Source organism: Lepidochelys kempii, chromosome 20 (assembly GCF_965140285.1).
Source record: "Lepidochelys kempii isolate rLepKem1 chromosome 20, rLepKem1.hap1, whole genome shotgun sequence".
In the NCBI taxonomy this organism is placed as follows: Eukaryota; Metazoa; Chordata; order Testudines; family Cheloniidae; genus Lepidochelys; species Lepidochelys kempii.
In genome coordinates this window covers 25,819,707-25,845,399 of record NC_136399.1, presented here as the reverse complement: position 1 = coordinate 25,845,399, position 25,693 = coordinate 25,819,707, and the positions used below count along the sequence as shown (strand labels likewise).

The window sequence follows — 25,693 nt, the reverse complement described above, 5'->3', positions numbered from 1 at the left end:
AGCCAGCGGGCACCTGCCCCAGTCCCGGGGCGCGGCTACTCGGAGGCAGCGGAGCCCGGGGGCCGCCCGGGGGCCCCCACTCACCTTGCTCACCAGCGCCCTCTGGGAGGCGAAGCAGTGCTGCAGGAAGAGGGCGCTGGGCGTGCAGGCCATGCCGTGGAGCAGCACCCGCAGCACCCCGTCCAGCACGCTCTCCTTGGCCTCCGCCAGCAGCACCGTCTGCGGGACACGGGCCGTGAGGGCGGAGCTCGCCAGGGGGAGGGCGGAGCTCGCCAGGGGGAGGGCGGAGCTCGCCAGGGGGAGGGGCCGGGAAGGCGGAGCTCACCAGGGGGAGGAGCTTGCAAGGGGAGGGGCCGGGAAGGCAGAGCTCCCAGGGGGAGGGTCCGGGAGGGCGGAGCTCACCAGAGGCAGAGCTTGCCAGGGGGAGGGGCTGGGAGGGTGGAGCTCGCTGGGGGTGGAGCTCGCTGGGGGAGGGGCCGGGAAGGCGGAGCTCACCAGGGGGCGGTGCTCACCAGGGGGAGGGGCCGGGAAGGCGGAGCTCACCAGAGGCAGAGCTTGCCAGGGGGAGGGGCTGGGACGGTGGAGCTCGCCGGGGGTGGAGCTCGCCGGGGGGAGGGGCCGGGAAGGCGGAGCTCGCCAGGGGGCGGTGCTCACCAGGGGGAGGGGCTTGCCAGGGGGAGGGGCCGGGAAGGCGGAGCTCACCAGAGGCTGAGCTTGCCAGGGGGAGGGGCTGGGAGGGTGGAGCTCGCCAGGGGAGGGGCCGGGAAGGCGGAGCTCGCCAGGGGGCGGTGCTCACCAGGGGGAGGGGCTTGCCAGGGGGAGGGGCCGGGAAGGCAGAGCTCACCAGAGGCAGAGCTTGTCAGGAGCAGAGCTTGCCAGGGGGAGGGGCTGGGAAGGCGGAGCTCGCCAGGGGGCGGTGCTCACCAGGGGGAGGGGCTTGCCAGGGGAGGGGCCGGGAGGGCAGAGCTCACCAGGGGGAGGAGCTTACCAGGGGGAGGGGCCAGGAAGGCGGAGCTTGCCAGGGGAGGGGCCGGGAGGGTGGTGCTCTGGGGAGTGGGGATGGAGCTCGCCCGGGGGGGGGGGAGAGGAAGGAGCAGGAGGGCAGAGCCTCCTGGGGCAACCAGTCCCTGATGTTCACAGGGAGCAGGGGCTGGTTGTTAGAGGCAGGAGCTGGGAGCCAGGACCCCTGGGTCCCATCCCCAGCTCTGAGAGGGGGCAGGACAGGTCAGCGGCAGCTGCTGGGGTGCGGGGGGCGCTGGGAGGGAAGGGGTTAACTCCGCCTTGCCCCCACCTGGACGATGATCTCCAGTGTGTCCAGCACCACCAGGTTGGCCTCGGTCGCCAGGTTCCCCTCCACCAGCACCTCCTGCTCCACCTCCTCCCGGCTCCTGGGGGAGAGCGGGGCATCAGCATCCGCCCCCCCAGCCTGGCACTCCCCAGGGCCAGCCCCCTGCGTGCCACGGGCTCCTTGGCGTCACTCCCATCCTGGTCCCTGCCCGGTGCCCCCAGCCCCCACCCACCCCATGGCCCCCCAGTGCTCCCCAGCATCCACCCCCCCAGACACTGCCCCAGCACCCCCTAGCATGGAGCCCCCCCCAGCCCAGCCCCCCACAGTGCCCCAGCACCCCCTAGCATGGAGCCCCCCCCCAGCCCAGCCCCCCACAGTGCCCCAGGCTCCCTGGCATCGCTCCCATCCTGGGCCCTGCCCAGCACCCCCAGCCCGGTACCCCCCAGCACCCCCCTCCCAGCCCGGTGCCCCCAGTGTCTCCTGGTGCCCCCCACCCCAGGGCCCCAGGTGTGGCAGCACACGCACTTGTCCACCTTGTCGGAGTTCGGGCGCCAGTGGGCGAGGTTCTTCCTCCAGCGAACGCTCTCCTGGCCCCCCAGGGGGCTGCGCTCTGCGGGAAGTGCGCGTGTGTCAGGAGCTGCATGGCAGGGGCTGGGGTGGGGAGAGGCAGGCGTGGCACAGCAGGGGCTGGGGGGGGCATGCCACAGGCTGGGGGAGTCTGGCAGGTGCAGTGGGCAGGGTCGGCCAGGGCCAGAAGAAGCAGGGCTGGCGGGGCAGGGCCAGGGCCGACAAGGGGGTGTAACATTACTGATGTGAACTGGGACCGTATAGATCATTGTTGCAACCAAGGTCCTGTAGTTGCACCAAATCTTGTACAAAGAAGGTCCAGGACGGGGTCTATGGGGAGGTTGTGAGTTGCTGGTTATGACGGTGTGTGTGTGTGTGATGTTTCTAAGCAGCCTCAGTGAAGTATTGGGCCAGCTTCTTGAGAAGGGACTATTCTCCGAAGGTGCCCAATCCAGAAACACTTCGCTGACAATGGACTTTGGGAGACGCCAGTCCACATCTGAGCTTTCCTGGGAACTCAAACTAACAGGTAAAGAACGGCAAACTGAGGCATGCATGGACATGTGACTTGTCCATGTGACTCCAGACTCCATCTTGCTGCTGTGATTTCCACAGTGGGAATGGAGGGGGGTCCTCCCACGGGCAGAGAATATAACAGGCCCTGAAAACCCCTCCCACCTGGTCGTCTGTCCTGCTGCTCACCTCTGGAGGGACACTGCTACACACAGAAGCTCTGAACTCAGGACCGAAGGACCCCTCCCAGCTGGGGACATTCTCCAGAGCCAAGATTTGAACCTGCCGCTTATTCCATCCCTGCTACAAGCCTGACCCGAGAACTTGGCCGTTACTGGATGGGACTGATTCCATTTCACCAGTGCTGGCTCTCACCAACCTCGGTTTCCTTTGATCAATAAACCTTTAGCTTTTAGATGCTAAAGGATCGGCAACAGCGTGATTTGTGGGTAAGAGCTGACTTGTCCCGGGGTCTGGGGCTTGGTCCGTTGGATCGGGAGAACCGTCTTTCTTTTACTGGCAAATTGGTTTTCATAACCGTGCGTCCCCACAGCGAGCGGCGCTGGTGGGGATCCTGGGAAACGGGCGCGTCTGAGGGCATTGCCGGCCTGACTTGTGGTTAGCCCGTGGGGTGAGACCCAAGTCCTCGCTGGCTGGCGGGTTTGGTTTGCCTTAGTTTGCAAAAGCCCTGCCCTGCTCTCAGCAATGTGTCCTGACTTGATACGCTCAGAAGTGTCCCACCAAAGCCAGCATTGTTACCGGAGGCGGGGCGGGGCAGGGCGGGACAGAGCCATTTGGGGGGGGGGGCAGGGCCGGGCCAGTAGCAGGGGGGCCAGGGCCAGGGGGAGCAGGGCCATGGCTCAGCCCCGTGGCGCTGCTCCCCCCCGCCCACAAGAAGCTGTCGCCGGGGGAGAGCTGACACCGGGGGGGGGGTGTCAGGCCACCGTCCCACTCCCCCCGCCCCGGCTCACCCCTGCTGCGCCGCACCATCTCCTGGCGGGCCCCGACGGTGCCCAGGATGGCCTCCTCCAGCCGCGCCTTCATGTCCAGCGACTTCTTAAAGGCCAGGCTGCTGATGCGCTCGAAGGCCTTCCTGCCCTGCGGGAGTGGGGGGGTGAGAACAGGGCTGGGGTCGGGGGCGGCCGCAGGGAGCCGGATTAAGCACTGGGGGGCTGATGGAAGGTTCCCCAGGGAATCAGACCCAGCCCCCCAGCATGGGCCCCCGTGACTCCAAGCGGGGCTGGCCCCCCGGCAGCCTGGACAGAGGCTGGAGATGAGGGTCCCCGGCCAGGGCACACAGCCTGCAGGGGGCGCTGCACCCTACATGGAGCCCCAGGGGGCCCGGACGCTCAGGGCTGTGTCTGGGGACCACCCTGCCCTGCCCCGCCGGGTTCCCCCCACAGATCTGCCCCCCGGCCCGCTGGATCCCTGCCCCCAGATCCACCCAGCCTGCTGAGTTCCCCCCCAGATCTGCCCCCCTGACCTCTGGATCCCTGCCTCCAGATCTGCCCGGCCCTCTGGGTTTCCCCCCAGATCTGCCCCCCCGACCTCTGGATCCCTGCCTCCAGATCTGCCCGGCCCTCTGGGTTTCCCCCCAGATCTGCCCCCCCAAGCTCTGGATCCTGGCCCCCAGATCCCCCCGACCCACTGGGTTCCCCCCCAGATCTGCCCCCCGCCCGCTAGATCCCTGCCCCCAGATCCCCACGGCTCACTGGGTCCCCCCAGGTCCCCCCCACCTTGTACTCGAAGCAGGCCACGCAGAGGTAGAGCAGGTCAAGGAGGCGGCCGAGGTGCAGGGGGGACAGCTCCGCAAACCAGCCTTGCAGCGCCCCCCGCGTCCCCGTTCTTCAGCACCCACAGCAGGCAGGCCAGCAGGGTGCGGCTCGCCTCGGCCGACAGAGTGCCACCCGGGCGGGGGGGCTGCGGGGAGAGACGGGGTCAGCGCCCATCCCCGCCCGGCTGTGGGGGGAGCTCCAGGACCGTACCCCATGGGGTGCCCTCCAGCAGCTGCCCCCCATTCCCAGCCCCTGGTTTCACTCTCACAGCTAGGGCCCAGGATCAATCCTGGGGGCAGACCCCACCCCGCCCATGCCCAGCTGCTCACTAGGGACAGCCCTGCAAGGCCTAACGAGCCCGCAGATGCCACCCACCCCCAGGGGGCGCTGTGCTCAAAGGGGAGCCACTCCTGGCTCCGGGTAGGGGTCTAGTTGTTAGAGGGCGGGGGCTGGGAGCCAGGACGCCTGGGTTCTCTCCCCAGCTCTGGGAGGGAGGGGGTCCCTGGAAAGAGCTCTCCATCTCCAGAGATCGGGGTTGCTCTGATGTCCTGGGGGGCCTCTAGGCTCCCCTCCTACCCCCGTGCCCCGACAGGTACTCACGGCTGCTGGCAGCAGGAAGGGGCTGGCCCGGTGGGCGTGGGACAGCGGGGAGCCGGCGATGGCCATGGCCACTGACTGGCTGATGGTGCTGCTGTCACTGTCTCCTTCATCCCCCGGCACAGTGACCAGGCGCCCGCGTGGACTGTGGTTCTCTGGGGGGAGACAGTGCAGGGCTGGAGGGTGTCGGGGCAGTAGGCAGCCTGGGGGGTCCCCGGACAGAGAAAAGGGAACAGAGCCAGGACCTGGAGTGGCTGGAGCTCAGACTCCTGGGTTCTCTCCCCGGCTCTGGGAAGGGGACGGGGTCTAGTGGGTTAGAGCAGGGGGGCTGAGAGCCAGGACTCCTGGGTTCTCTCCCCGGCTCTGGGAGGGGAGTGGGGGCTGGTGTGTGAGGGGAGTAGGGGCTGGGAGCCAGGACTCCTGGGTTCTCTCCCCAGCTCGGGGAGGGGAGTGGAGGCCGGTGGGTTAGAGCAGGGGGGACTGGGAGCCAGGACTCCTGGGTTCTTTCCCTGGCTCCAGGAGGGGAGTGGAGGCTGGTGGGTTAGGGCCGGGGGCTGAGAGCCAGGACTCCTGGGTTCTTTCCCTGGCTCCAGGAGGGGAGTGGAGGCTGGTGGGTTAGAGCCGGGGGCTGGGAGCCAGGACTCCTGGGTTCTCTTCCCAGCTCCGGGAGGAGCGGGGTCTAGTGGTTAGAGCCGGGGGGGCTGGGAGCCAGGACTCCTGGGTTCTCTTCCCAGCTCCGGGAGGGGAGCGGGGTCTAGTGGTTAGAGCCGGGGGCTGGCTGGGCGTTGCCGTGTACTCTGGGGGGGGGATGCCCGGCAGGTCCGAGCCCTCCCCGCTCACCGGTGAAGTCGTAGAGCTGCGGCAGGGCGTCCAGGGCGATGCTGAGGAGCGGCAGGTACAGCCGGGCCACATGGGCGCGGGCAGGGGGGGTGGCATAGCGGGCGTCGGCATCATGGCTGCACAGCAGACTGTGCAGGGCACTGATGGCCTTCTTGTGCAGGAAGAAGACGCTGCGGGGTGGGGGAGGGAAGGAGGGGGGCTGCGTGAGACGGGGCCTGGGAATGAGACTTCCCCGCTCTACCCACTGCACCCAACTCCCCTCCCCGAGCTGGGGCAAGAACCCAGGAGTCCAGGCCCCCAGCCTCCCTGCTCTAACCACTCCACCCAATTCCCCTCCCCGAGCTGGGATAGAACCCAGGAGTCCAGGCCCCCAGCCTCCCTGCTCTAACCACTGCACCCAATTCCCCTCCCCGAGCTGGGATAGAACCCAGGCATCCGGGCTCCCAGCCCCCCCTGCTCTAACAACTACACCCAACTCCCCCTCTCGAGCTGGGGCAAGAACCCAGGAGTCCAGGCCCCCAGCCCCCCTGCTCTAACCACTCCACCCAATTCCCCTCCCCGAGCTGGGATAGAACCCAGGAGTCCTGGGCCCACCCACCCGCGGGAAGCTCTCGCGCGCTCTGGGCTGGATCGCAGGGGGGACCCCGCTCACCCTTCGGCATCCGGCTCCAGGACGAGCGCCAACTCCGTCAACATCAGCCCCCGCCAGGAAATGCTGCCGGCGGTAGGGCCCCGACAGCTCCAACATGCTGGCCACCCGCGGGTCCTGCGCCGGGCTGGAGAAGGCTGAGCCCTGCGGGAGCGAGCGGGCATGAGCCGGGAGCACGGGGGGGGGGGGGGGGGAGAAGGTGGCACAAGGGTGGGGGCGGGGAAGAGCCATGGGAACAGGAACCGCCTGGCCAGCCACTGCCCCATGCCTGGGTCCCCCCCATGGTGCCGCCCGCCAGCCGGGGGGCTCCCCCCCCCCGTGATTCCCCCCTCGGTGCCGCCCGCCAGCCGGGGGGCTCCCCCCACCCCCGTGATTCCCCCCTCGGTGCCGCCCGCCAGCCGGGGGGCTCCCCCCCCCCCTGATTCCCCCCTCGGTGCCGCCCGCCAGCCGGGGGGCTCCCCCCCCCCCCCGTGATTCCCCCCTCGGTGCCGCCCGCCAGCCGGGGGGCTCCCCCCCCCCCCGTGATTCCCCCCTCGGTGCCGCCCGCCAGCCGGGGGGCTCCCCCCCCCCCGTGATTCCCCCCTCGGTGCCGCCCGCCAGCCGGGGGGCTCCCCCCCCCCCGTGATTCCCCCCTCGGTGCTGCCCGCCAGCCGGGGGCTCCCTCCAGCTGTGATGGCCGGGCCGGGGGGTGACAGAGCTCGGTGAGGGACCTCCCCAGACTGGCGCCCCTCAGGCAGAGACGGGGGCCCAGGGTGGATTTTGCTCCGCTCCGGGGGGCGCCCGGGGGCTTGGGCCTGGCCGCGGGCCGTACCTGGGAGGTGGCGGAGGACACGGAGGGCGAGGGCGAGGCGGGCGGCGAGAGGCGATGCCAGGGCAGGTTCAGGCTGACAAAGTGCTCGTGGCTGCAGACGACGCGCAGGAAATCCAGGCGCAGCGCCACCAGGGCGGGGGGGTTCTGGGCGCTCGGCAGCCGGTTACCGATCTGGGGGGGACGCAGCCTGTGACGGGGGGGACGGGCTCCCGGGGACAGCCCGGCAGCTGACAGCTCCCCAGGTAATCCCCCCGGCCCAGCCGCCCCCCTCCCGACCGCCCCTTTTCCCGCCTGCCTGCCCGCCCCCACCGCCCCAGCTGCCCCCCCGACCGCCCCCTTTCTCGTCTGCCCCCCTGGCTCAACTGTCCCCCCCGACCACCCACTTTCCTGCCTGCTTCCCCCCCGACCGTCCCCTTTCCCGCCTGCCCCCCCAGCCCAGCTGTTCCCCCCGACCGCCCCCTTTCCCGCCAGACCCCCCAGCCCAGCTGTTCCCCCCGACCGCCCCCTTTCCCGCCAGACCCCCCGCTCAACTGTCCCCCCCCAACACCCCTCTTTCCCGCCTGTTCCCCCCGAAGGCCCCCTTTCCCGCCCGCCCACTCTAGCCCCCCGTGCCCACCCCCTCCCCAGCTCTCGGAGTTCGCTGGCTGATCTCCTGTAGCCCGGTGGCACAGCCCCCCACCCCAACCCGGTTCTGAGGCCGCAGCTCAAAGTGGAGAACCGACCACCCTAGGGGGGTTTCAAAGCCCCAGCCTGGCCCGGGCCTGCGGAACTCCCAGCCCCAGGACGTCCCGTGGGAAGACTGCCCCAGCCAACCTGCTTGTAGTAGGCGCGGATGAGGCCGAAGACGAAGCCGCGGTCCATCAGGGAGAGCAGGTCGTTGAGGAAGAAGGCCAGGCTGCTGTTGAGGCACTCCACCAGCTCCACGTCCTGCCGAGACAAGGCCGGGGGGTGGGGTGGGGGGGTGTTTATGCCCCCCAGGGACACGGGGCTCCAAGCAATCCAGGAGCAATGGTGTGACAAAGCGGGACTGTTCTTAATGTTTCCTCGGAATAGTGTGGGGGTGCCTCAGTTTCCCCCAGGCAGTTCTCAAGTCTCTAGGGGGTGGGGTAAGGGTGTATGATCGTTGCAGAGCCCTAGAGGGCAGGTGTGTGCAGGGGTCTGGATGCAGACAATGGCCGACACCCTGTTTCCTGGCCACTGATGGCCTGGGCCGGTCCCCCCTGCGAGGTGAGAGCTAAAGGGTTGGAGAACAAAGGAATCCGGTGCCCTCCTGGCCCGGGGAAAGGAACAAAGCCCAGGGGAGGAGGGGCTGGAGGGAGTTTCAGTTTGGGGCTGGCTGGGGACATGGAGCGAAGGGCAGACGTGGTTGTCTGGCTCACTGCCCCCCAGAATGGACCCGGCTGAGGGGTCCTGTTCTCTGCACCTACAAGCTCTGGTTTAGACCATGTTCCTGTCGTTTAATAAACCTTCTGTTTTACTGGCTGGCTGAGAGTCACGTCTGACTGCGAAGTTGGGGGGCAGGACCCTCTGGCTTCCCCAGGAGCCCTGCCTGGGCAGACTGGCTGTGGGAAGCGCACGGAGGGGCAGAGGAGGCTGAATGCTCCGAGGTCAGACCCAGGAAGGTGGGAGCCGGGTGAGCTGTGTGTCCTGCAGACAGGCTGCTCCCAGAGAGGAGACTGCCCCAGAGTCCTGACTGGCTTCACGGGGAGCAGTTCCAGAGCTTCGCCCGGGGACTCCGTGACACCCCGTGACAGACCCCCAGGGACACGGGACTCCAAGCTGTCCAGGAGCAATGGGTGGGGTGAGAAAGGAGGCCGGGCTGGGGGCCAGCAAGGGCAGGTGGAGGGAGGGGCAGACAGGAGGAGCGGATGGAGAACAGGGGGGCTGGCCGGGGGTGGGGGGAAATAGGGGATGGATGGACGGACAGTGTGGGGCCGGACAGGCTGGGGATGGAGGGAGGGACACACGGGTGGGTTACGGGGGGCTGGCTGGATACCTAGATGGACAGATGACAATGGGGGGACAGCTTAATGGGAAGAGGGGCGGGGGGGGCAGGGGGGCAGGTGGGGGCACCGACCTTCTGGTAGCGGGTGGCGATCTCGATGCTGACGGCGCCCACCAGGGCGGCGATGTCGTCCACGAAGCGGCTGGGGAAGCGCTCCCGGCGCGGGGCCTCCAGCTTCTCGGCCTGGTGCAGATGCAGGGCCATGCTCTTCCCCTGCGGGCGAGAGCCGTCAGCGCTGGGCACAGGCGGGGGCCACCGGGGGGAGGGGGAGCTGCAGCGGGGGCAGGAGCCGTGGGGACCAAGGAACCCCCCGCCGGGGGACGGCAGCCACCTGCTGCCGGAACCGCAGCCTGGAGCCTCCCTCCCCCGCCCCATGAGCCCAGGGACGGTGCTGGGGGGCTGCCAGGCCAAGGCCGATGCGCGGCGCCGGGGACGGAGACAGGGTTAATGCTGGGGGAGCCCGGACACTAGGGGGGCTGCCAGGGCCAAGGGGGCTGAGGGAGGGGCCCCTCCCAGGCACTCACCAGCAGCCGGAAGAAGAACCAGGCCTGGCGTATCACGGCCTCGCGCACGGCGCTGGTGCTCACCACCCACTGCAGGGCCAGCTCCTCGTGCAGCAGCTGGGCAGAGGGACGGGTGGTTAACAGGGGGGGGGGCAGTACCAAGGGGGTAACATGGGGGGGGAGCTCATCTCCTCCCGGGCTGGGGCATCAAGTGTCTTCCCCCTCTCCCACTGCTCTGAGGCCTGGCCCCAGCAGGAATTTACACTGATTTACGCCAGCCCCCATCACCCTTCCTGCTCCCCAGTCCACACAACCGCGCCCCGCCTCCCCCGTGGCCAGGCCAGGTTCTGACCCCTCGGCACAGGTGGGGAACCGAGGCGCAGGGAGACTCAGCTACGTGGGTCCAGCCCCGCTGGCACGCGCCAGGCCTGGCTCGGGCAGTCCTCCTGGCCTGGGAACGGTACCGCGCTCCCCACCGATGCTTGCCTGGGGGGCCGAGCAGCGGAAACGCTCCGGAGAGGCGCCCAGGGCGGGGACAGACCCTGGGTTCGTCTGGCCCCAGCACGGCCCTGCCGGAATTCCTTACGGCCTACGGCTGGTCTGCAGCGTGTCTCCCCCCGAAACACACTGGGCCCCTCTGTTAGCTCACGGCTACCACTGGGCGCCGGGCCTGCCCTCGGCTGCGGGACCCGGTGGCTGCACCTCCCCGCCGGCCCGAGGCTGCGAACCTGGAGGGGAAAGCGGCCCAGCCGGGCGCTCCCTGGGCACACCGGCGAGGAAGCCGGCGAGGGGCTGAGGTGGAAGGCGGCTCACGCAGACATGGCAGAGGAGGGGTGGATGGTGATGGGGCGCAGGGCAGAAGATGGATGGAGAGTAACAGAGACAGGAGATTTTAGCTGGGGGGTGATAGATGGAACCTGTCTGAAAGGAGACGTCTCCCCCCGACCCGGATTCTCTCTCTGTCCGGCCGGGGGACCCGGGGCACGGAACGATTTTGGAGCGAGAGGATTCTGAATAATGCGTCGGGCGTGGGCGGGATCACAGCCCAGGACTGATTCAACGCTCTAACGACACACTGGGACTCTCCAGGGCAGGGCTCCAAGCACTTTCCTGGGGTTCGTTAACTCGGCCTCCTGTCACCCCAGTGAGGCTAAGCGTTATCAGTGGGGAAACTGAGGCACAGAAAAGGGACATGACCTACCCCAGGCCACACAGGATGTCAGTGGCAAGGCTGGGGGCAGAGGACCGGACTCCCAGGGCTCCAACTTTAGCCATTACCTCACTTCCTGCTCCTAGAGCCAGGGATGGAACCCAGGAGTCCTGGCTCCCAGCCCCCCCACTAGCTCCCACTCCCCTCCCAGCGTGGGGGACAGAACCCAGGCGTCCGGGCTCCCAGCCTTGGGCTTTGATCATGAGACCCCACCCCCACCCCGGGTCTCCTCTGTCCCATGGGTGGATGCGGGGGGTGGGTGGGGTGAGCCTGAGGATCAGCTGTAGTGAGCAAGAACCATCCCCCCGCCTCCCGATTTTTGCTGGGCCGCCCTCCCGCCCCCTCTACCTTCTTGGCGGTCGGCCTGGTGGGGGCGGCAGGCGCGGAGGGGCGCTCCAGGAAGGAGGAGAGGCGGTTGGAGCTTCGCTCGCAGGCCTGCGGGGTGCGGGGGGCCGCGACGATGGAGGAGAGGAGTTAATGGAACAAGAGGATGGAGCAGAGGAGAGACGTGATGGATGAGCCCCCCCCACCCCGTGCCCCATGCGGGGTCTGCTCCGGATCTACCCGCCCACCCCGGGCGGAGGTGCCGAGGGACAGCGAAGAGGCGCCGCAGGCCTCGCTCCCCACCAGCAGGGGTCAGCGCTGGGCGGGCCGGGGGCCCGGCGGGCGGGCCGGGGGCCTGGCAGGGGCCCGGCGCGGCTGGCAAGCGAAGCGAAGCGGAGAAGGGGAAGGGGCACCTGTTTGAGGTCGGCGCTGGAGCTGGGCGGGTTCCGGCGGAGCACGGCCTTGGGCCCGCCGGGGGCGTAGGCCGAGTTCACCCAGGAGTGCGAGCGGTCGATCCCCTGCACCGCGGCCGCCGGGAGAGAAGAGAGCAGCGAGAGCCGTCACCAGGGGGAGGGCGGATTCAGAGCCAAGAGCAGGACCCCCGCCCACCCCCAGCGGGATTGCAGACGGGAACCGGGAGGAAAGGCCCCTCCCAGAGCGACCCACCACCGGAGCAGCCCCAGCCCGAAAGCACCAAGCGGGGAAGGTGGCAGGGGACGGGGGAGCCGTGCCCCGACCGGCGGCTTGCACGGACCGCGGGGAAGGGCCGACCCAGGGGGGCCAATTCCACCCCGGAGGGTGCAGAGCGCCCCGGGGGAGCGGCAGAGCCGGGAAGGGGGTCGGGGGTGCAGGCCCCGGGCGCCCCTCCCCAGGGCGCAGCCAGCGCCGGCCTTACTTTGCTGCCCAGGATCTTCTGCACCTCGTCGTCGGGGGAGCCGGGCGCGGTGGCCAGGTCGGGGTTGCTGTTGCTGATGCTCTTGGAGCGCGACAGGTTGAGGCTGGCAGGGCGGCCGGAGGCACGGGACAGGGTGGCGCACTGGATGGCAGCCCCATGGGGCGGCGTCCCGGCCTCTGGAACAAACACACCCGGGGGGGGAGTCAACGGCGGGGGGAGGCATTTAACCCCCTTGGAGAACCCAGGAGTCCTGGCTCCCAGCCCCCTGCTCTAACCATCACACCCCACTCCCCTCCCAAGGCTGGGGAGAGAACCCAGGATTCCTGCATCTCAGCCCAGTTCCCCTCCCCGACTCTGTCCCCATTCCCAAGGATCCCCTCCTGGGATCAGACCCCCTCCCCACCCCCCTGGGAGCAGCCCTCCTCTCCCCACTGGACTCCTCCCACCCACCCCTCCCCAGAAGCAGCCCCTGCCTCCCCCACACCCCTGACAACTGGTCCCCAGCAGCCGCCCCGCCCCCCCCAGAACTCACAGCCCCATGGATGTTAAGGGGACGGCTTCCCGGAGCTCCCCCAGCCGAGGAGCCCCCGGGGGCTCTGCCCCCCCCCCTCAGCTCACCGCTCCCCGGGGCCGGTGGCTCGGCGGGCAGGCGGAAGGCGAAGTGGATGTAGGCGGCCAGCAGCGGGTTGTGGCCATGCTGGCCCTGGCTGGCCTCCAGGCCCTGGTGGATCTGGTTCACCATGACGGCCATGGCCTCGAAGGCGGCGCGGCCCAGGTTGACTGAGGGAAGACACGAAGCAGGCGGGGGTGAGCCAGGGCAGGGCTGGGCCCCAGGACTCCTGGGTTCCTCTCCCTGGGGCATGGAAGCAGGTCCCCATCGGTCCTGGCCCAGTGGGGGGAGCCCTGCCCTGGCACGCGGGAGTCCTTGGCTCTGCCTCTGGCCGATCACAGGCAAGCCACTGCCCCTCCCGGTGCCTCAGTTTCCCCTTTGGGACAGCAGGGCTAAGGCTCCCCTGGGGCGGGGGCTCTGACACGTGCCCCGGGTCACAACTGGGAAATCGACTGTGTAAAAAGCCCCCCCTGATTGGCGGTCTTCCCTAGCCTAGCACCTAGCCTGGGAAGGGGGAGGGGACCCCAGTGCTGCCCCCCCAGGCCTGGAAAGGGGGTGAGCGAGTCCCCAGGAGGAGCAGAGGTGGGGGGGCAGAATTCGATCGGCAGAAAACGACAGACCCCCCATTCCCTTTTTCCAGACCCTGTTAAGCCTGCAACTTGCTGCTCTGGCCACACTCAGGGGCCGAGATCCTCGCGGGGCGGGTGGGGGGAAGAGAGGCCAGGTAATCCGGCGATCAGGGGGCGAGGTCCCCGTGGGGGGCAGCACTAGGTACTCCGGTGATCGGGCGCCGAGAACCCCAGGTGGGGGAGAGGCAGGCACCCCCCCAATCACAGGGCGAGGTCCCCGCGGGGGGGCCGGGCTCCCCCCCGATCACAGGGCGAGGTCCCCGCGGGGGGGCCGGGCTCCCCCCCGATCACAGGGCGAGGTCCCCGCGGGGGGGCCGGGCTCCCCCCCGATCACAGGGCGAGGTCCCCGCGGGGGGGCCGGGCTCCCCCCGATCACAGGGCGAGGTCCCCGCGGGGGGGCCGGGCTCCCCCCGATCACAGGGCGAGGTCCCCGCGGGGGGGCCGGGCTCCCCCCGATCACAGGGCGAGGTCCCTGCGGGGGGGCCGGGCTCCCCCCGATCACATGACGAGGTCCCCGCGGGGTGGTGTGGGGGCCGGGCACCCCCGATCACAGGACGAGGTCCCCGTGGGGTGGCGGGGGGGCCGGGCACCCCCCGATCACAGGACGAGGTCCCCGCGGGGTGGCGGGGGGGCCGGGCACCCCCCGATCACAGGGCGAGGTCCCCGCGGGGTGGCGGGGGGGCCGGGCACCCCCCGATCACAGGGCGAGGTCCCCGCGGGGTGGCGGGGGGGCCGGGCTCCCCCCGATCACAGGGTGAGGTCCCCGCGGGGTGGCCGGGCTCCCCCCGATCACAGGACGAGGTCCCTGTGGGGTGGCGGGGGGGCCGGGCACCCCTGATCACAGGACGAGGTCCCCGCGGGGTGGCCGTGGGGGCCGGGCTCCCCCCGATCACAGGGCGAGGTCCCCGCGGGGTGGCCGGGCACTCACCGATCTGGCCCCCGATGACGGGCGGCCGGGCGATGAGCAGCAGCAGCTTGTCCAGGACCTGGTGGCAGTGGGCCAGCAGTGGCCCCAGGCCGGCCCCTCGCAGCCCCGCCACGCTGGCCCGCAGCTCCCCCTCCACGCTGCTCTCGGTCAGCAGGGCGTCCCGCAGGCGCACCGGGAAGTTGCTCTCCTCCAGCACGTGGCCCAGAGTGAAGAACTTATCCAGGGCGGGGTCCTGCCGGGGGACAGGGGCAAGTGGCATCGGGGGGGGGCAGCCCCAGCTCCTGCCTCCTGGGATCTCCCAGCACTGGCTGGCGCTGATCCGCCCTCTTGCACTAGTGCCCCCCAGTGCAGGGGGGGGGACCAACGACCTGGGAAATGGACCCAGGAGTCCTGGCCCCCAATGCCAGGCTCTAGCTCCCCACGGGGCACCCCAGTGGGTACGTAGTGCGGGCACAGGGGGATCAGACCCATCGGGCACAGGGAGGCTGGGTACGTTGGCAGAGGGGGGCTGGGACTGGTGCCAGCAGGCGCGTGGTGGCCAAGAGCTGGGGCGGCGGGTCTGGAGCCAGGGGGCGCAGGCCCCAATCCCAGCCCCAGAGACAGATGGCGCATGAGGACGAGGGGCAGGGCCCAGATCCTCAGCCAGGCCCCCGGGGACCCAGCGCAGCTGGGCAAAGCGCCCAACACGCAGGAACTAGACACGGTGCCCTGGAGCCTCGACCCCCATCCCCCCATCCCCCGTACCTCCCCACCCCACTGGGAAGCCTTACAGAGCACCCCCAACCTCCCCCATCCTCCTACCCACCCCACCCCCCGGGATCCCAGTTCCAGCACCCCCCCGTTCCCCCCACCCCCGCTGGGGAACCACACCGCTCCAGTCAGCCAGGATGCCCCCCCAGTCCCCCCTCACCTGCGTGTGCACCGAGGACACGGCCAGCAGCTCCACGTGAAACACCCCCTTGTGGTTATCGACCCACTTCATGCCGGGGAGCTGCACCTGCCGGCGGGGAGGGAGAGCCGTGGGCCCCAGCCCCTGACTGCTCCTGGCCCCACTCCCTCCCCCAGCCCCCACACCTGCCCCTACCCGGGGCCCGGCCCCTGCACCCGCTCCCACCCCATCCCCATGGGCAGAGGGCACGGCAGCGCTCCCTCTTGGGATCTGACCCCGCCCCCGTGACTCAGTTTCCCTGCCAGCTGCAGGGCAGGTAGTGCCCGAAGGAAGGACACCCCCGCCCGGCCCTGCTTAGCCCCGTCTCAAAGGGGGCTGACTCCCCCACCCCGGCCTCACTGGGCGAGGGTGCTGGGTGTGAGGAGGTCCCAGCAGGGCCCTGCGAGGTCCAGACTGGGTCTGCTGGCCTGGACACGCACCTCCCAGAGCCCAGCCCGAGCCGACCGGCGCCCCCTTGGGCCAGGGGCCGGAACACTGGGTCCAGCCGGCCCAGGGCTGCCACGGAGCCACTGTGCCTACTTACGTCAGGGGTGAGCACGGAGTAGCTGGGCGGGGGCTTCTCCACCGACACGGGCAGGCAGAGGGGCCCCGTCCGCAGACGGCCGTGCTGCAGCAGCGGGATCCACTGGCGGGAGAGAGTGGGGATGAGCCCAGGGGACTGGGCCATGGGGTGGTGAGGTTCCTGGGGGACCCAGACACAGGGCGGGGGGTCCGAGCAGCCAGGGAGGTTCCCAGGGCAGGGACACAAGACAGGGGGGGCCTCAGGGCTAGGGAGGTTCCCAGGGGGCAGGGACTTGGGGGTCCAAGGCCCTGGGAAGGTTCCCGAGGGCAGGGATTTGGGGGTCCGAAGCCCTGGGAAGGCTCCCGGGGGGCAGGGATGCGGGCCTGCAGGGGGACCAGGGGTGGGGAAAGTTGCCAGGGGCAGGGATTTGGGGGTTTGAGGCCCTGGGGAGGTTCCCGGGAGGCAGGGACGCGGGCCTGCAGGGGGACCAGGGGTGGGGGAGGTTCCCAGGGGGCAGGGATTTGGGGGTCCGAGGGCCTGGGGAGGTTCCCGGGGGGCAGGGACGCAGGCCTGTAGGGGGACCAGGGGTGGGGGAGGTTCCCAGGGGGCAGGGACACAGGCCTGCAGGGGGACCAGGGGTGGGGGAGGTTCCCAGGGGGCAGGGATTTGGGGGTCCGAGGGCCTGGGGAGGTTCCCGGGGGGCAGAGACGCAGGCCTGCAGGGGGACCAGGGGTGGGGGAGGTTCCCAGGGGGCAGGGATTTGGGGGTCCGAGGGCCTGGGGAGGTTCCGGGGGGCAGGGAGGAGGACCCTGGGGCCAGGCGGACCGTGTAGCCGACGGGAGTCTCCAGCGGCGTGTTCTGCTTCGGCTGGCAGCTGACGTGGTAGAAGGTGAAGAGCAGGTGGTGATTGTCCGTCAGGGCGGGCGGGATCCGCAGCTTGAACTCCTCGTAGAACTCGGGGCACCTGGGGGGTGCCAGCAAGCAGTGAGGGCCCCAAGCCGTCCGCGCGGGGCACCCCCCGATCCCCACGCTCAGGCACTGAACCCCCTCCTCCCGATCTCCAGGCTGGGGGGCTGCCCTGGGCCTCGGCCCACGGCAGAGACCGGCCTGGCCCAGCGCCCCCCTCAACCTAAACACCCCTAGACGGGTTACCATATTAACTGAAACAGCCCCCCCAATCCAGTTTAGCACCCCCCACCCAGACACCCCTAGACGGGTTACTGTATTAACTGAAATAGCACCCCCCATCCAGCTTAGCACCCCCCACGCAGACACCCCTAGACGGGTTACCGTATTAACTGAAATAGCCCCCCCATCCAGCTTAGCAGCCCCCACCCAGACACCCCTAGACGGGTTACCGTATTAACTGAAATAGCCTCCCCAAATCCAGCTTAGTACCCCCCCCCGACACCCCTAGGTGGGTTACCGTATTTACTGAAATAGGCCCCTGCAGGCCTCGACAGCTGGGTGGGCAGCGCTCACCTGTTGTGATACACCACGGCCGTGTAGGCCTCCCTCATAAACTCGCTGCAGCTCGACTTGCCAAATATCACCTGGTGAAAGAGAAATGAGGTGACACCAGGTGAGGGGGGGCTGAACTGTGGCCACCCCTGGCCTGGGGAAGACAGGCGGGATGGCCACAGAACAACACGACGGCAAGAGATGGGAGAGGGACAGTGCTGACGAGGGGGTTCAGGCACCAGGCATGGGTTTAACTTCCCTGGGCTCCTGGAGAGAGTTCAACCTTTGGCTGGAAGCTTTGGGTGCCCCCTATTAACATCGCAGAGCTGGGGGGCCCCCACCTGATCTCGGGGCTGACGTGAGGTGCCTCGAAGGGCCCTGGGTTTGCAGGCAACCTGTGGCTCCCCTGAAGCCTGGGCGTTTTTGGGGTGTGTCAGGCTTGGCAGCCCCGAGGAGGCAAAACTCTCCAGCCAGGCCCCTGAAATCCCGAGACGGGCTGGAGGCTGCGGCTCAGTGACGCCCTGAGGAGAGCCAGAGACTATCGCCCCCACGGGCCCAGCACCCCCAGGGTACCCCATCCCTTCCGCCCCTGGGATGGCGCTTTGGTGTAGGGCCAGGGCCCCCCAGCCTCTTGCTCGGCCGGACTCTGCTTCTGGGCTGCAAGCAGGGAGGGGCGGTGCCCACTCTCAGCGGGCGGGGACAGACCCATCTTGGCTTCACCCCTTTCTCGGGTCCATTTCTGCTGCCCCCCGAACGGGCCATCGGCACAGGTGCCCTGGCTGTGCCCTGGGGCGGAAGAAGCTGGGTGCCCCTGCCGGCTGTCGCTCCCGGGCGGGGGGGACCGGGGAGCTCTGGGCTGAGGCCAGCACTCACCGGCAGGGCCTGGCTGGGGTCCTCGCCCGCCATGAACTGCACCTTCACGGCGATGTTGCGCACCGAGCCCTGGCGGCTGCTGAAGTTCAGACTGTGGGGATAGACGTAGAGCAGGTTCCTGGGAGGGCAGGAGAGACATGCAAGGGGTCAGCGGGGCCCAGCAACACCCATTCACACAGCTGCAGCCTGCAGGCGGGGTCCTGCCCCCCAGAGGCCTGCGGGGCAGAGCAGCGGCCCCATTGCAGGGAGGGAAACTGAGGCACGGAGGGGGGAAGGAGCTTGGTGCCAAGGCAGAGGAGAGAACCCAGGCATCCTAGCTCCTAGGTGGTGCTGCCCTGCCTTCCTCCCCCCAGGCTGGGCAGTGGTGCCTCCTGCCCGCCCCAGCCCCTGCCTGATCCCCGCCTGCACATGGCTGCCCGCCAGTGACCCTGATGGGACTGACCACGAGGCCGCTCTGGGGCGGCCACGCAGCTGGGCAGGCAAAGAGCCAGTGGGCAGAAGGGAGCCAGGAGTGCGGGGGAGGGGGATGAAAGGCGGGGGAGGATTTGGGGAAGGATTTGGTTTGAGATTTGGTGTCATCCCCCTGCTGCCCTGCACAGGACTGCCCCAGCTCCTGTCTCAGCTGGAACCCCAGTCTGGGAGGGGAGCAGGATCTAGTGGTTAGAGGGGCAGGGCTGGGAACCAGGACTCCTGGGTTCTCTCCCCAGCTCTGGGAGGGGAGCGGGGTCTAGTGGTTAGAGGGGCAGGGCTGGGAACCAGGACTCCTGGGTTCTCTCCCCAGCTCTGCGCGGGGAGCGGGATCTAGTGGTTGGGGGGGTCAGGAGCTCTATGGTTGCCTGCTGGGGCTCTGTCCCGCGCCCCCCCCCAGCCCGCGCTGGCGGCAGGGAGCTTTGAGGAGCCCTTGCCGGCTCTGCTATTAACCCCTCGCTGCCCACCTCTGACGCAACCCCCTTTCGCAACTGCCCTGCCCCGGCCAGGGGCTCCATGCCCCAGGGCAGCCATCAGGACAGGGCGCTGGACCCACGCCAGCTGCCAAAGTCTGCTGGCACCGGAGCCCCGGGGGCGGGGAGGAGACGCTCACCAGACACCCAATGCCCTGCCCCACCCCACCCCCTGTCCCCAGGCCCACATAAGGCCGCCTCCTACCCTCCGGCGCCAGGTGCTGGGCAATGCTGAGCCTGGTGCTGCTGCTGGCCCTGCTGCATCCTGGCGCAGCCCTGCCCGCCCCAGGGGGGGCCCCGCAGGAGGAGGTGGACATCCTGGTCTATGGGGTGCTGCAGTTCAGCCAGGCGCTGCATGAGACCTATGGCACCACGGGGCAGCGGCTGGAGCAGGCCGGGCACCGGGTCGGGCGCTGCCAACACCTGCTGGGGGCCCTGCAGCACCAGGCGCGCCAGGCCCGGCAGGCAGTGGGGGAGCTGCGCGGGGCAGTGGAGGGGCTCAAGGTACCCACCTGGGGAGCACGGGGGAAGTAGGGGAGGGGGGTTGGGAGCCAGGACTCCTGGGTTTTATTCCTGGCTCTGGCACTTGCTCAAGGTTTCAAGTTGCGGGTCACATCTGTGCCTCAGTTTCCCCAGCTGCACAGCAGAGGGTGACGGTTTAGAGTCTGCAAAGCCTGCAGGAGGCCAGGCGGGGAGGAGGACGAGGTCGCTGGACCCTGGCCCTGGGGCTAAGAGGATTTGGGGGTGCCTCCCCGGCTGGGGCCAGGTGTCTATTAACCCCCAAGTCTCTGGGTCTCCCACTTCACCTGCCCATCTGAGGGCTCACCCAGCCCCTGGCCTCAGTCCCACAGCCCCAAGGATGGGGCAGGATTACCAGCCCTGGATGCGGAAACTGAGGCACAGGGCAGGATACTTTTGCTGCTCTCCCCCCTTGCAGTACCCCCAGGCCCAGCTCAGCGGCCCAACAGCTCTCTGCTCTCCCCCCCCGGCCAGGCTGAGGAGACAGCCCTGCGGCTGCAGACCCAGAGCACGGCCCAGGCCTTCCGGGCAATGCTAGCCGGGCACCTCCTGCTGGCAGAGCAGGTGAGGGAGCTGGAGGACACGCTGGCCGGTCTGGCGAGGAGGGACCCCCGGGATGGGGGCAGGGAGCTGGCTGCTCTCAAGGTAACGTGCACGCGCGCTGGGGTCCTTACAGGCCTGGGCCCTGGGAATTCCCAGCTCCAGATGCTGCACTGACCCCAGGTGTCAGACACCCCTGAACCCAGCCCTGGCCCGGCCTCCGCCGCAGGGGGAGCGCTGAACGGCGGGCTCAGACCTCGCCTGGCGGGGATCGGCACGGCCCGTCAAGGGGAGTGGAGTGACCCCAGCTGGGATCTGGCCCCAACGGCCCCCAAGGAGCAACGCCGACCAACCCCGGCTGGGATCCGGCCCCTATGATCCGTTGGGCCCCAACAGTTGGGGGGGGCGCGCTGATCCCCAGGGCTGCTGGGCCCCCAGCTCGGGGGAGATGCGGGGCAGGCAGACCGCGGGGAGGGGCAGAGGGCTAACACGAGGGGAGCTGGGGAGAGCGCGGCTGGCGGGGGCGTCTCTGACCCCCGCCTCTCCCCAGACGCACGTGGAGCGGCAGAACCTCACTCTCCGGTCCCTGGCGGACGCGGCCTGGCAGTGGCAGGAGCAAGTGGCCAGGCAGACGGAGCAGCTGGCCCGGCTCCGGAAGCAGGCAAGGCCCCCGCAGGATGGCGGGGAGGGGAGCTCGGCTTGGGAGAGATCGGGGGGCCACAGCTCAGGGCTGCCGTGGGAAAGGCTGGCATCGCTACCCACAGGGAAACTGAGGCAGAGAGGGCCTAGCAGAGCTGGGATTAGAACCAGGTGCCCTGTGGCCATCGCACTAGCCACGAGCCCATGTTGCCTATGATCCCCAGCTCTCAGGCACAACTATCCCCCCCCCCGCCCGCCCTCTGCAGCCAGGGGGCCTGAGCCAGGCTGGGGACCCTGGGTCTGTGAGTGGGATCGGCTCCTTTGGGTGCTGCCTGTGGGGGCGGAGCCCAGGTGGTCTCCCTGAAAAGCCAGTCGGTCCCCCCGCCACGATGCCGATTGCCCCCCCTCCGCTGCCCAGCCCCCGCCTGCTCTCAGCCTGCCCACTCCTCCCCTGGCAGATGGAGGGCCAGGCTGGCACCAGGACATGATCAGGCCCCACGGGACGGCGGAGGAAACCCACACGGAGCCTCACGGCTGCGAGGGATGGCCCGGAGAGCACACGCCCAGCTGGCCGCGGGGACCCCGGCTCCAGGGCGCGCTGCGATGAGGGGCCAGGCCGCGCCAGCCGGGCCGCTGGATCTGGAGGACCCTGGCTCCCGGGGGACGGACACGCCTCACGGGGGCTCTGGCACCGAGCGCCGGAGCCTCCCTCCCTCCCCCCCACATCTCCCCTGGGAAATAAATGAACCTGGGGCAGTGGGGAGCCGCCCTCCTCCTGGAGCTGATTGGAGAGAAAGTGACTCTGGCTTCTACAGGGGCGCGAGGGAAAAGCTCCCCCATAACACAGCTCTGCCGGTGGCCCTCAATCCCGACCTGCAGCCCCCGCTGTCCCAGCCCCTGGCTCCCCCAAGCTCTGCCAGTGCCCCTCACTCCCGACCCGCAGCCCCCACCAACCCAGCCCTGGGCTCACAGCCCTGCTGCTGCCCCTCACTCCCAACCCACAGCCCCCTGCTAGCCCAGCCCTGCCCCCCAGCTCTGCCAGTGGCCCTCACTCCCAACCCACAGCCCCCTGCTACCCCATCCCTGCCCCCCAGCTCTGCTGGTGGCCCTCACTCGTGACCGGCAGCCCCCTGCCAGCCCAGCCCTGCCCCCCCAGCTCTGCCGGTGGCCCTCACTCGTGACCGGCAGCCCCCTGCCAGCCCAGCCCTGCCCCCCCAGCCCTGCCGGTGGCCCTCACTCCCAACCCACAGCCCCCTGCTACCCCATCCCTGCCCCCCAGCTCTGCCGGTGGCCCTCACTCCCAACCCACAGCCCCCTGCTACCCCAGCCCTGCCCCCCCAGCTCTGCCAGTGGCCCTCACTCCCAACCCACAGCCCCCTGCTACCCCAGCCCTGCCCCCCCAGCTCTGCCGGTGGCCCTCACTCCCAACCCACAGGCCCCTGCTACCCCAGCCCTGCCCCCCCAGCCCTGCCGGTGGCCCTCACTCCCAACCCACAGCCCCTGCCCCCCCAGCTCTGCCGGTGGCTCGCATTCTCAACCTGCAGCCCCTCCACTATCCCAGCCCCAACTCCCCACACCCCATCTTTGTTGTTGCCCTTCAGAAATCAGACTACCCCTTCAGTCACATTTTCCCAGCGGCTTTCGTGGGTGCACTCAGGGCTGGTAGCCAGCCCCTCTGGCCATACCAGGGGTCCCAGCGGACGCGCCCGGCCCTGCTGATCAGCAAAGCGCCCATCTGATCGCCGATTGCGCAGTGCCCGGGTGTCGCCGCGTGGCCCGTGACTCCCCAGGAGAGGCCAGCAGCCCACGTGCTCACGGGTGCCCACTCGGCTGCCACCCACCTGTAGGTGGTGTGGGGGACATAGACCTCCCGGGCTGGGAACTCCAGGATCTCCTTGGTGGGCCGCACCCGGGGGTCCGGGTAGGGCTTGACGTGCAGCAGCTCCGGGGAGAGGCAGTAGTAGGGGCTCTCGGGCGCCGGCGAGATGTCCACCTTGAACTGAGCTGCAGAGAGGAGGCGACGGGCCGTAAGGATCTTAGCGCTATGGGGCCGGTGCATGGGGCAGACCCCCAGGCCCAGAGCCGGCCCGGTGCCTGATGGGAAAGGAGGGCCACGGCTACGCTAACACACAGGACTGAGCCCAGGGGCTGGTGGGAAGGGGCCCAAGGAAGAATCCAACCGGGGAAGGCACCTGGCCCCTGGCCCAGGGCAGGGAAAAGGTGGGACCCGGGAGGGGGCGGGGCTTGGAGCTCCCCTCCCCCAGAGCTGCCGGAGGCTCCTTTGGACTCGATGTAGGTTAGAGCAGCCGTGAGGGTTGCCCTGGGTGCAGCGGCCATTGCGGGTGTGGCTCTGTGGCTGCCCCTGGGGCCCCGCCCCCTGAAGGGGGCATAGTCAGCTTCCCTGGGGGGCCTTACTGCTGCGTATGGGCCCCTAACCGCCCCCCCCCCCCAGTACACAGAGCCCACACCGTCCCTGCCAGCCGCACCTGTGACGGGCCGCAGCCGGCGCAGCAGTGAGGACGGGCGCCTCATGTCCGCCAGGAACTTGTACAGGTCCTCGGTGCTCAGGCGGTCGCCTTCCTGCGGGGGCCGGGCGAGCGTGAGAGCGGAGGGGGCTGCGGCGTCAGGCACCAGCCCCCAGAGCCACAAGGCGGCCAGGCGCCCCCACAGCAAACACACCCCATAGCCCCAGCTGCCCATCACACAACGAGCAGCTCCACCCCCCTGAAGCACCCTAAATGCTGCCTCCATCCACCCCAAGCCCCACCCGCCCTAAAAGCGAAGCAACCCCTACCAGGGCCAGCAGGGGGCGCCCCGCCCCGTTACCTGTTTGAAGAAGTTGGTGACGGTCAGGGTGGCGGGGCGGAAGCTGCCGAAGCTGCACGGCTCCTCCCCGGCGCTCACGCGCTCCAGCGTCCTCCGCTTGCGCTCGTTCCAGGTGCCCCGGCGCTCTGCCGGGGGGGGGGTGGTCACCGCGGGCAAGGGGGCTCCCAGCGGGCAGGCCCAGCAAAGCCCCACGGGCCGTGCCAACCGGCGACGCGCCCGGCTCTACTGGGCCTGCCGGCCGCCCAGGGAGAAGCCCGGTAGCACCCAGACTCTTCTCGGGGGGCCCCCAGCTCAGCTAGACGACGAAGGGTTGGGGTTTTTTTTGCAGCCACCTCTGGGGTGGGAGGCAGCAGCTGCCTTTGCAGCCACTGGTAAGAAACCTGCGGCCCACTGTACCCACGGGGGGCGGGCGCGGCCAGCGCTCAGACACGGGGAACAGGAACCGTTAACCCCCCGCAGCAGCCAGGACCTCCTGCAGCACAGCGCCCCCTAGCTCGGGCCCGGGGCTCTGGGGCCAGCCCTGCCTGCCAGGGGCCAGTGCCCCCCGCTGAGCCCCATCCCGCCCCGGGGCCAGCCCTGCCTGCCAGGGGAGAGCGCCCCCCGCTGAGCCCCATCCCGCCCCGGGGCCAGCCCTGCCTGCCAGGGGAGAGTGCCCCCCGCTGAGCCCCATCCCGCCCCGGGGCCAGCCCTGCCTGCCAGGGGAGAGTGCCCCCCGCTGAGCCCCATCCCGCCCCGGGGCCAGCCCTGCCTGCCAGGGGAGAGTGCCCCCCGCTGAGCCCCATCCCGGGGGCACTGGGGCCAGCACCGAGCCAGAGGGCAGAATGCCCCCTACCAAGCCCGGCAGCGCCCCCCAGCCCCAGGCTGCGGGGAACGTGGCGCCAGGGAGGTCTCCGGACCGCGCCCAGGCCCGTGCCCCACGTGCTGCCCCCCCGCCGGGCTCACCGCTCTCGGCGTCGGCGGCCTCCCGCTCCAGGGCCCCGGCGGTGCTGGTGATGTTCAGCAGGTGGATGGCCGTCCAGGCGAAGGGCATGCGGTACCGGCCCAGACGGCCGCAGAACTGCTCCACCGCCCCACGCAGCTTCTCCAGCTTCTCCTTGTTCTGGGGCGGGCGGGCACCGAGTTAACGTGGTGGGGCAACCCCAGCTCACACCGAGCCCCACACCGAGCCCTCTGGGGCACGGGGGCATTGCACTGCCACTGTCAGAGCCGTACCCCTGTTAGAGTGGGGGGGCTGGGAGCCAGGACTCCTGGGTTCTCTCCCTGGCTCTGGGGAGGGCATTGGTGCTGAGTGGCTAGAGAGGGGGACGCTGGGAACTAGGACTCCTGGGTTCTCTCCCTGGCTCTGGGGAGGGCATTGGTGCTGAGTGGCTAGAGAGGGGGACGCTGGGAACTAGGACTCCGGGGTTCTCTCCCTGGCTCTGGGGAGGGCATTGGTGCTGAGTGGCTAAAGCGGGGGACGCTGGGAACTAGGACTCCGGGGTTCTCTCCCGGGCTCTGGGAGGGCAGTGGTGCTCAGTGGTTAGAGCAGGGAGGACGGGCTGGCTCCGAGGCAGCACCTACCTTGGCTGTGTCCGTCTCCTTCATGACCATGTAGGGCTCACAGCAGTCCCCGATGTCCCCCTGCTGCAGTACCTTCTCCAGCTGGGGGAGAAGAGGAACAGTGACCCACTGGGGAGGGGAGTGGGGGCCAGTGCTTAGAGCAGGGGGGGTGGGCTGGGAGCCAGGACTCCTGGGTTCCAGCTCTCGGGAGTGAGGTCTAGTGGTTAGAGCAGGAGGCTGGGAGCCCCCCCCCCTCACCTTGATGACCAGGAAGATGTCGGGGGAGGGGTAGGTGATGGAGAAGATGGCGGAGCGTGCCAGTGTGGAGATGGCGGGGTGGGCGCCGGGCGCCCGCAGCAGCCCCTTCACCTGCTCCGAGTTGAGGTCGAAGTAGAAGTTCTCGGAGATCTAGGGACGGAGCAAAGGTGAGAGCAGGAGACAGAGCCTGCACGTGGGCTGGCCAGGGCCCTGCCCCTCAGCCCCCCAGCCCAGTCAGTACGGCCCAGGCCCTGCCCCTCACCCCTGGTCAGTACGCCCCAGGCCACGCCCCCCACCCCACATCCCTGCCCCCTGGTCATTTGTGAGGAAGCGGGACTGTTCTTAATGTTTCCTCTGAATAGTGTGGGGGTACCTCAGTTTCCCCTAGGCAGTTCTTAAGTCTCTAGGGGGTGGGGTAAGGGTGTATGATCGTTGCAGAGCCCTAGAGGGCAGGTGTGTGCAGTGGTCTGGACACAGACAATGGCCAACACCGTTTCCTGGC

At 69.5% G+C, this 25,693-nt stretch overlaps 1 protein-coding gene across 1 annotated transcript in view; it reads right to left on the bottom strand.

Annotated features, from left to right (window-relative positions):
• DOCK6 (dedicator of cytokinesis 6) overlaps nt 1-25,693 on the bottom strand; it is a 55,693-nt gene that overhangs the window by 11,077 nt on the left and 18,923 nt on the right. The window contains 30 exon segments of the mRNA XM_073318253.2: nt 85-219; nt 1,292-1,388; nt 1,814-1,898; nt 3,340-3,466; nt 4,105-4,200; nt 4,202-4,288; nt 4,744-4,895; nt 5,581-5,750; nt 6,233-6,282; nt 6,284-6,373; nt 7,041-7,211; nt 7,854-7,967; nt 9,118-9,258; nt 9,570-9,665; nt 11,107-11,193; nt 11,496-11,600; nt 11,978-12,153; nt 12,596-12,757; nt 14,145-14,376; nt 15,055-15,141; nt 15,617-15,718; nt 16,421-16,559; nt 17,078-17,148; nt 17,930-18,047; nt 22,410-22,572; nt 23,055-23,148; nt 23,395-23,519; nt 24,337-24,493; nt 24,955-25,035; nt 25,192-25,341. Of these exon segments, the coding sequence (XP_073174354.1) occupies nt 85-219; nt 1,292-1,388; nt 1,814-1,898; nt 3,340-3,466; nt 4,105-4,200; nt 4,202-4,288; nt 4,744-4,895; nt 5,581-5,750; nt 6,233-6,282; nt 6,284-6,373; nt 7,041-7,211; nt 7,854-7,967; nt 9,118-9,258; nt 9,570-9,665; nt 11,107-11,193; nt 11,496-11,600; nt 11,978-12,153; nt 12,596-12,757; nt 14,145-14,376; nt 15,055-15,141; nt 15,617-15,718; nt 16,421-16,559; nt 17,078-17,148; nt 17,930-18,047; nt 22,410-22,572; nt 23,055-23,148; nt 23,395-23,519; nt 24,337-24,493; nt 24,955-25,035; nt 25,192-25,341 (3,660 nt within the window).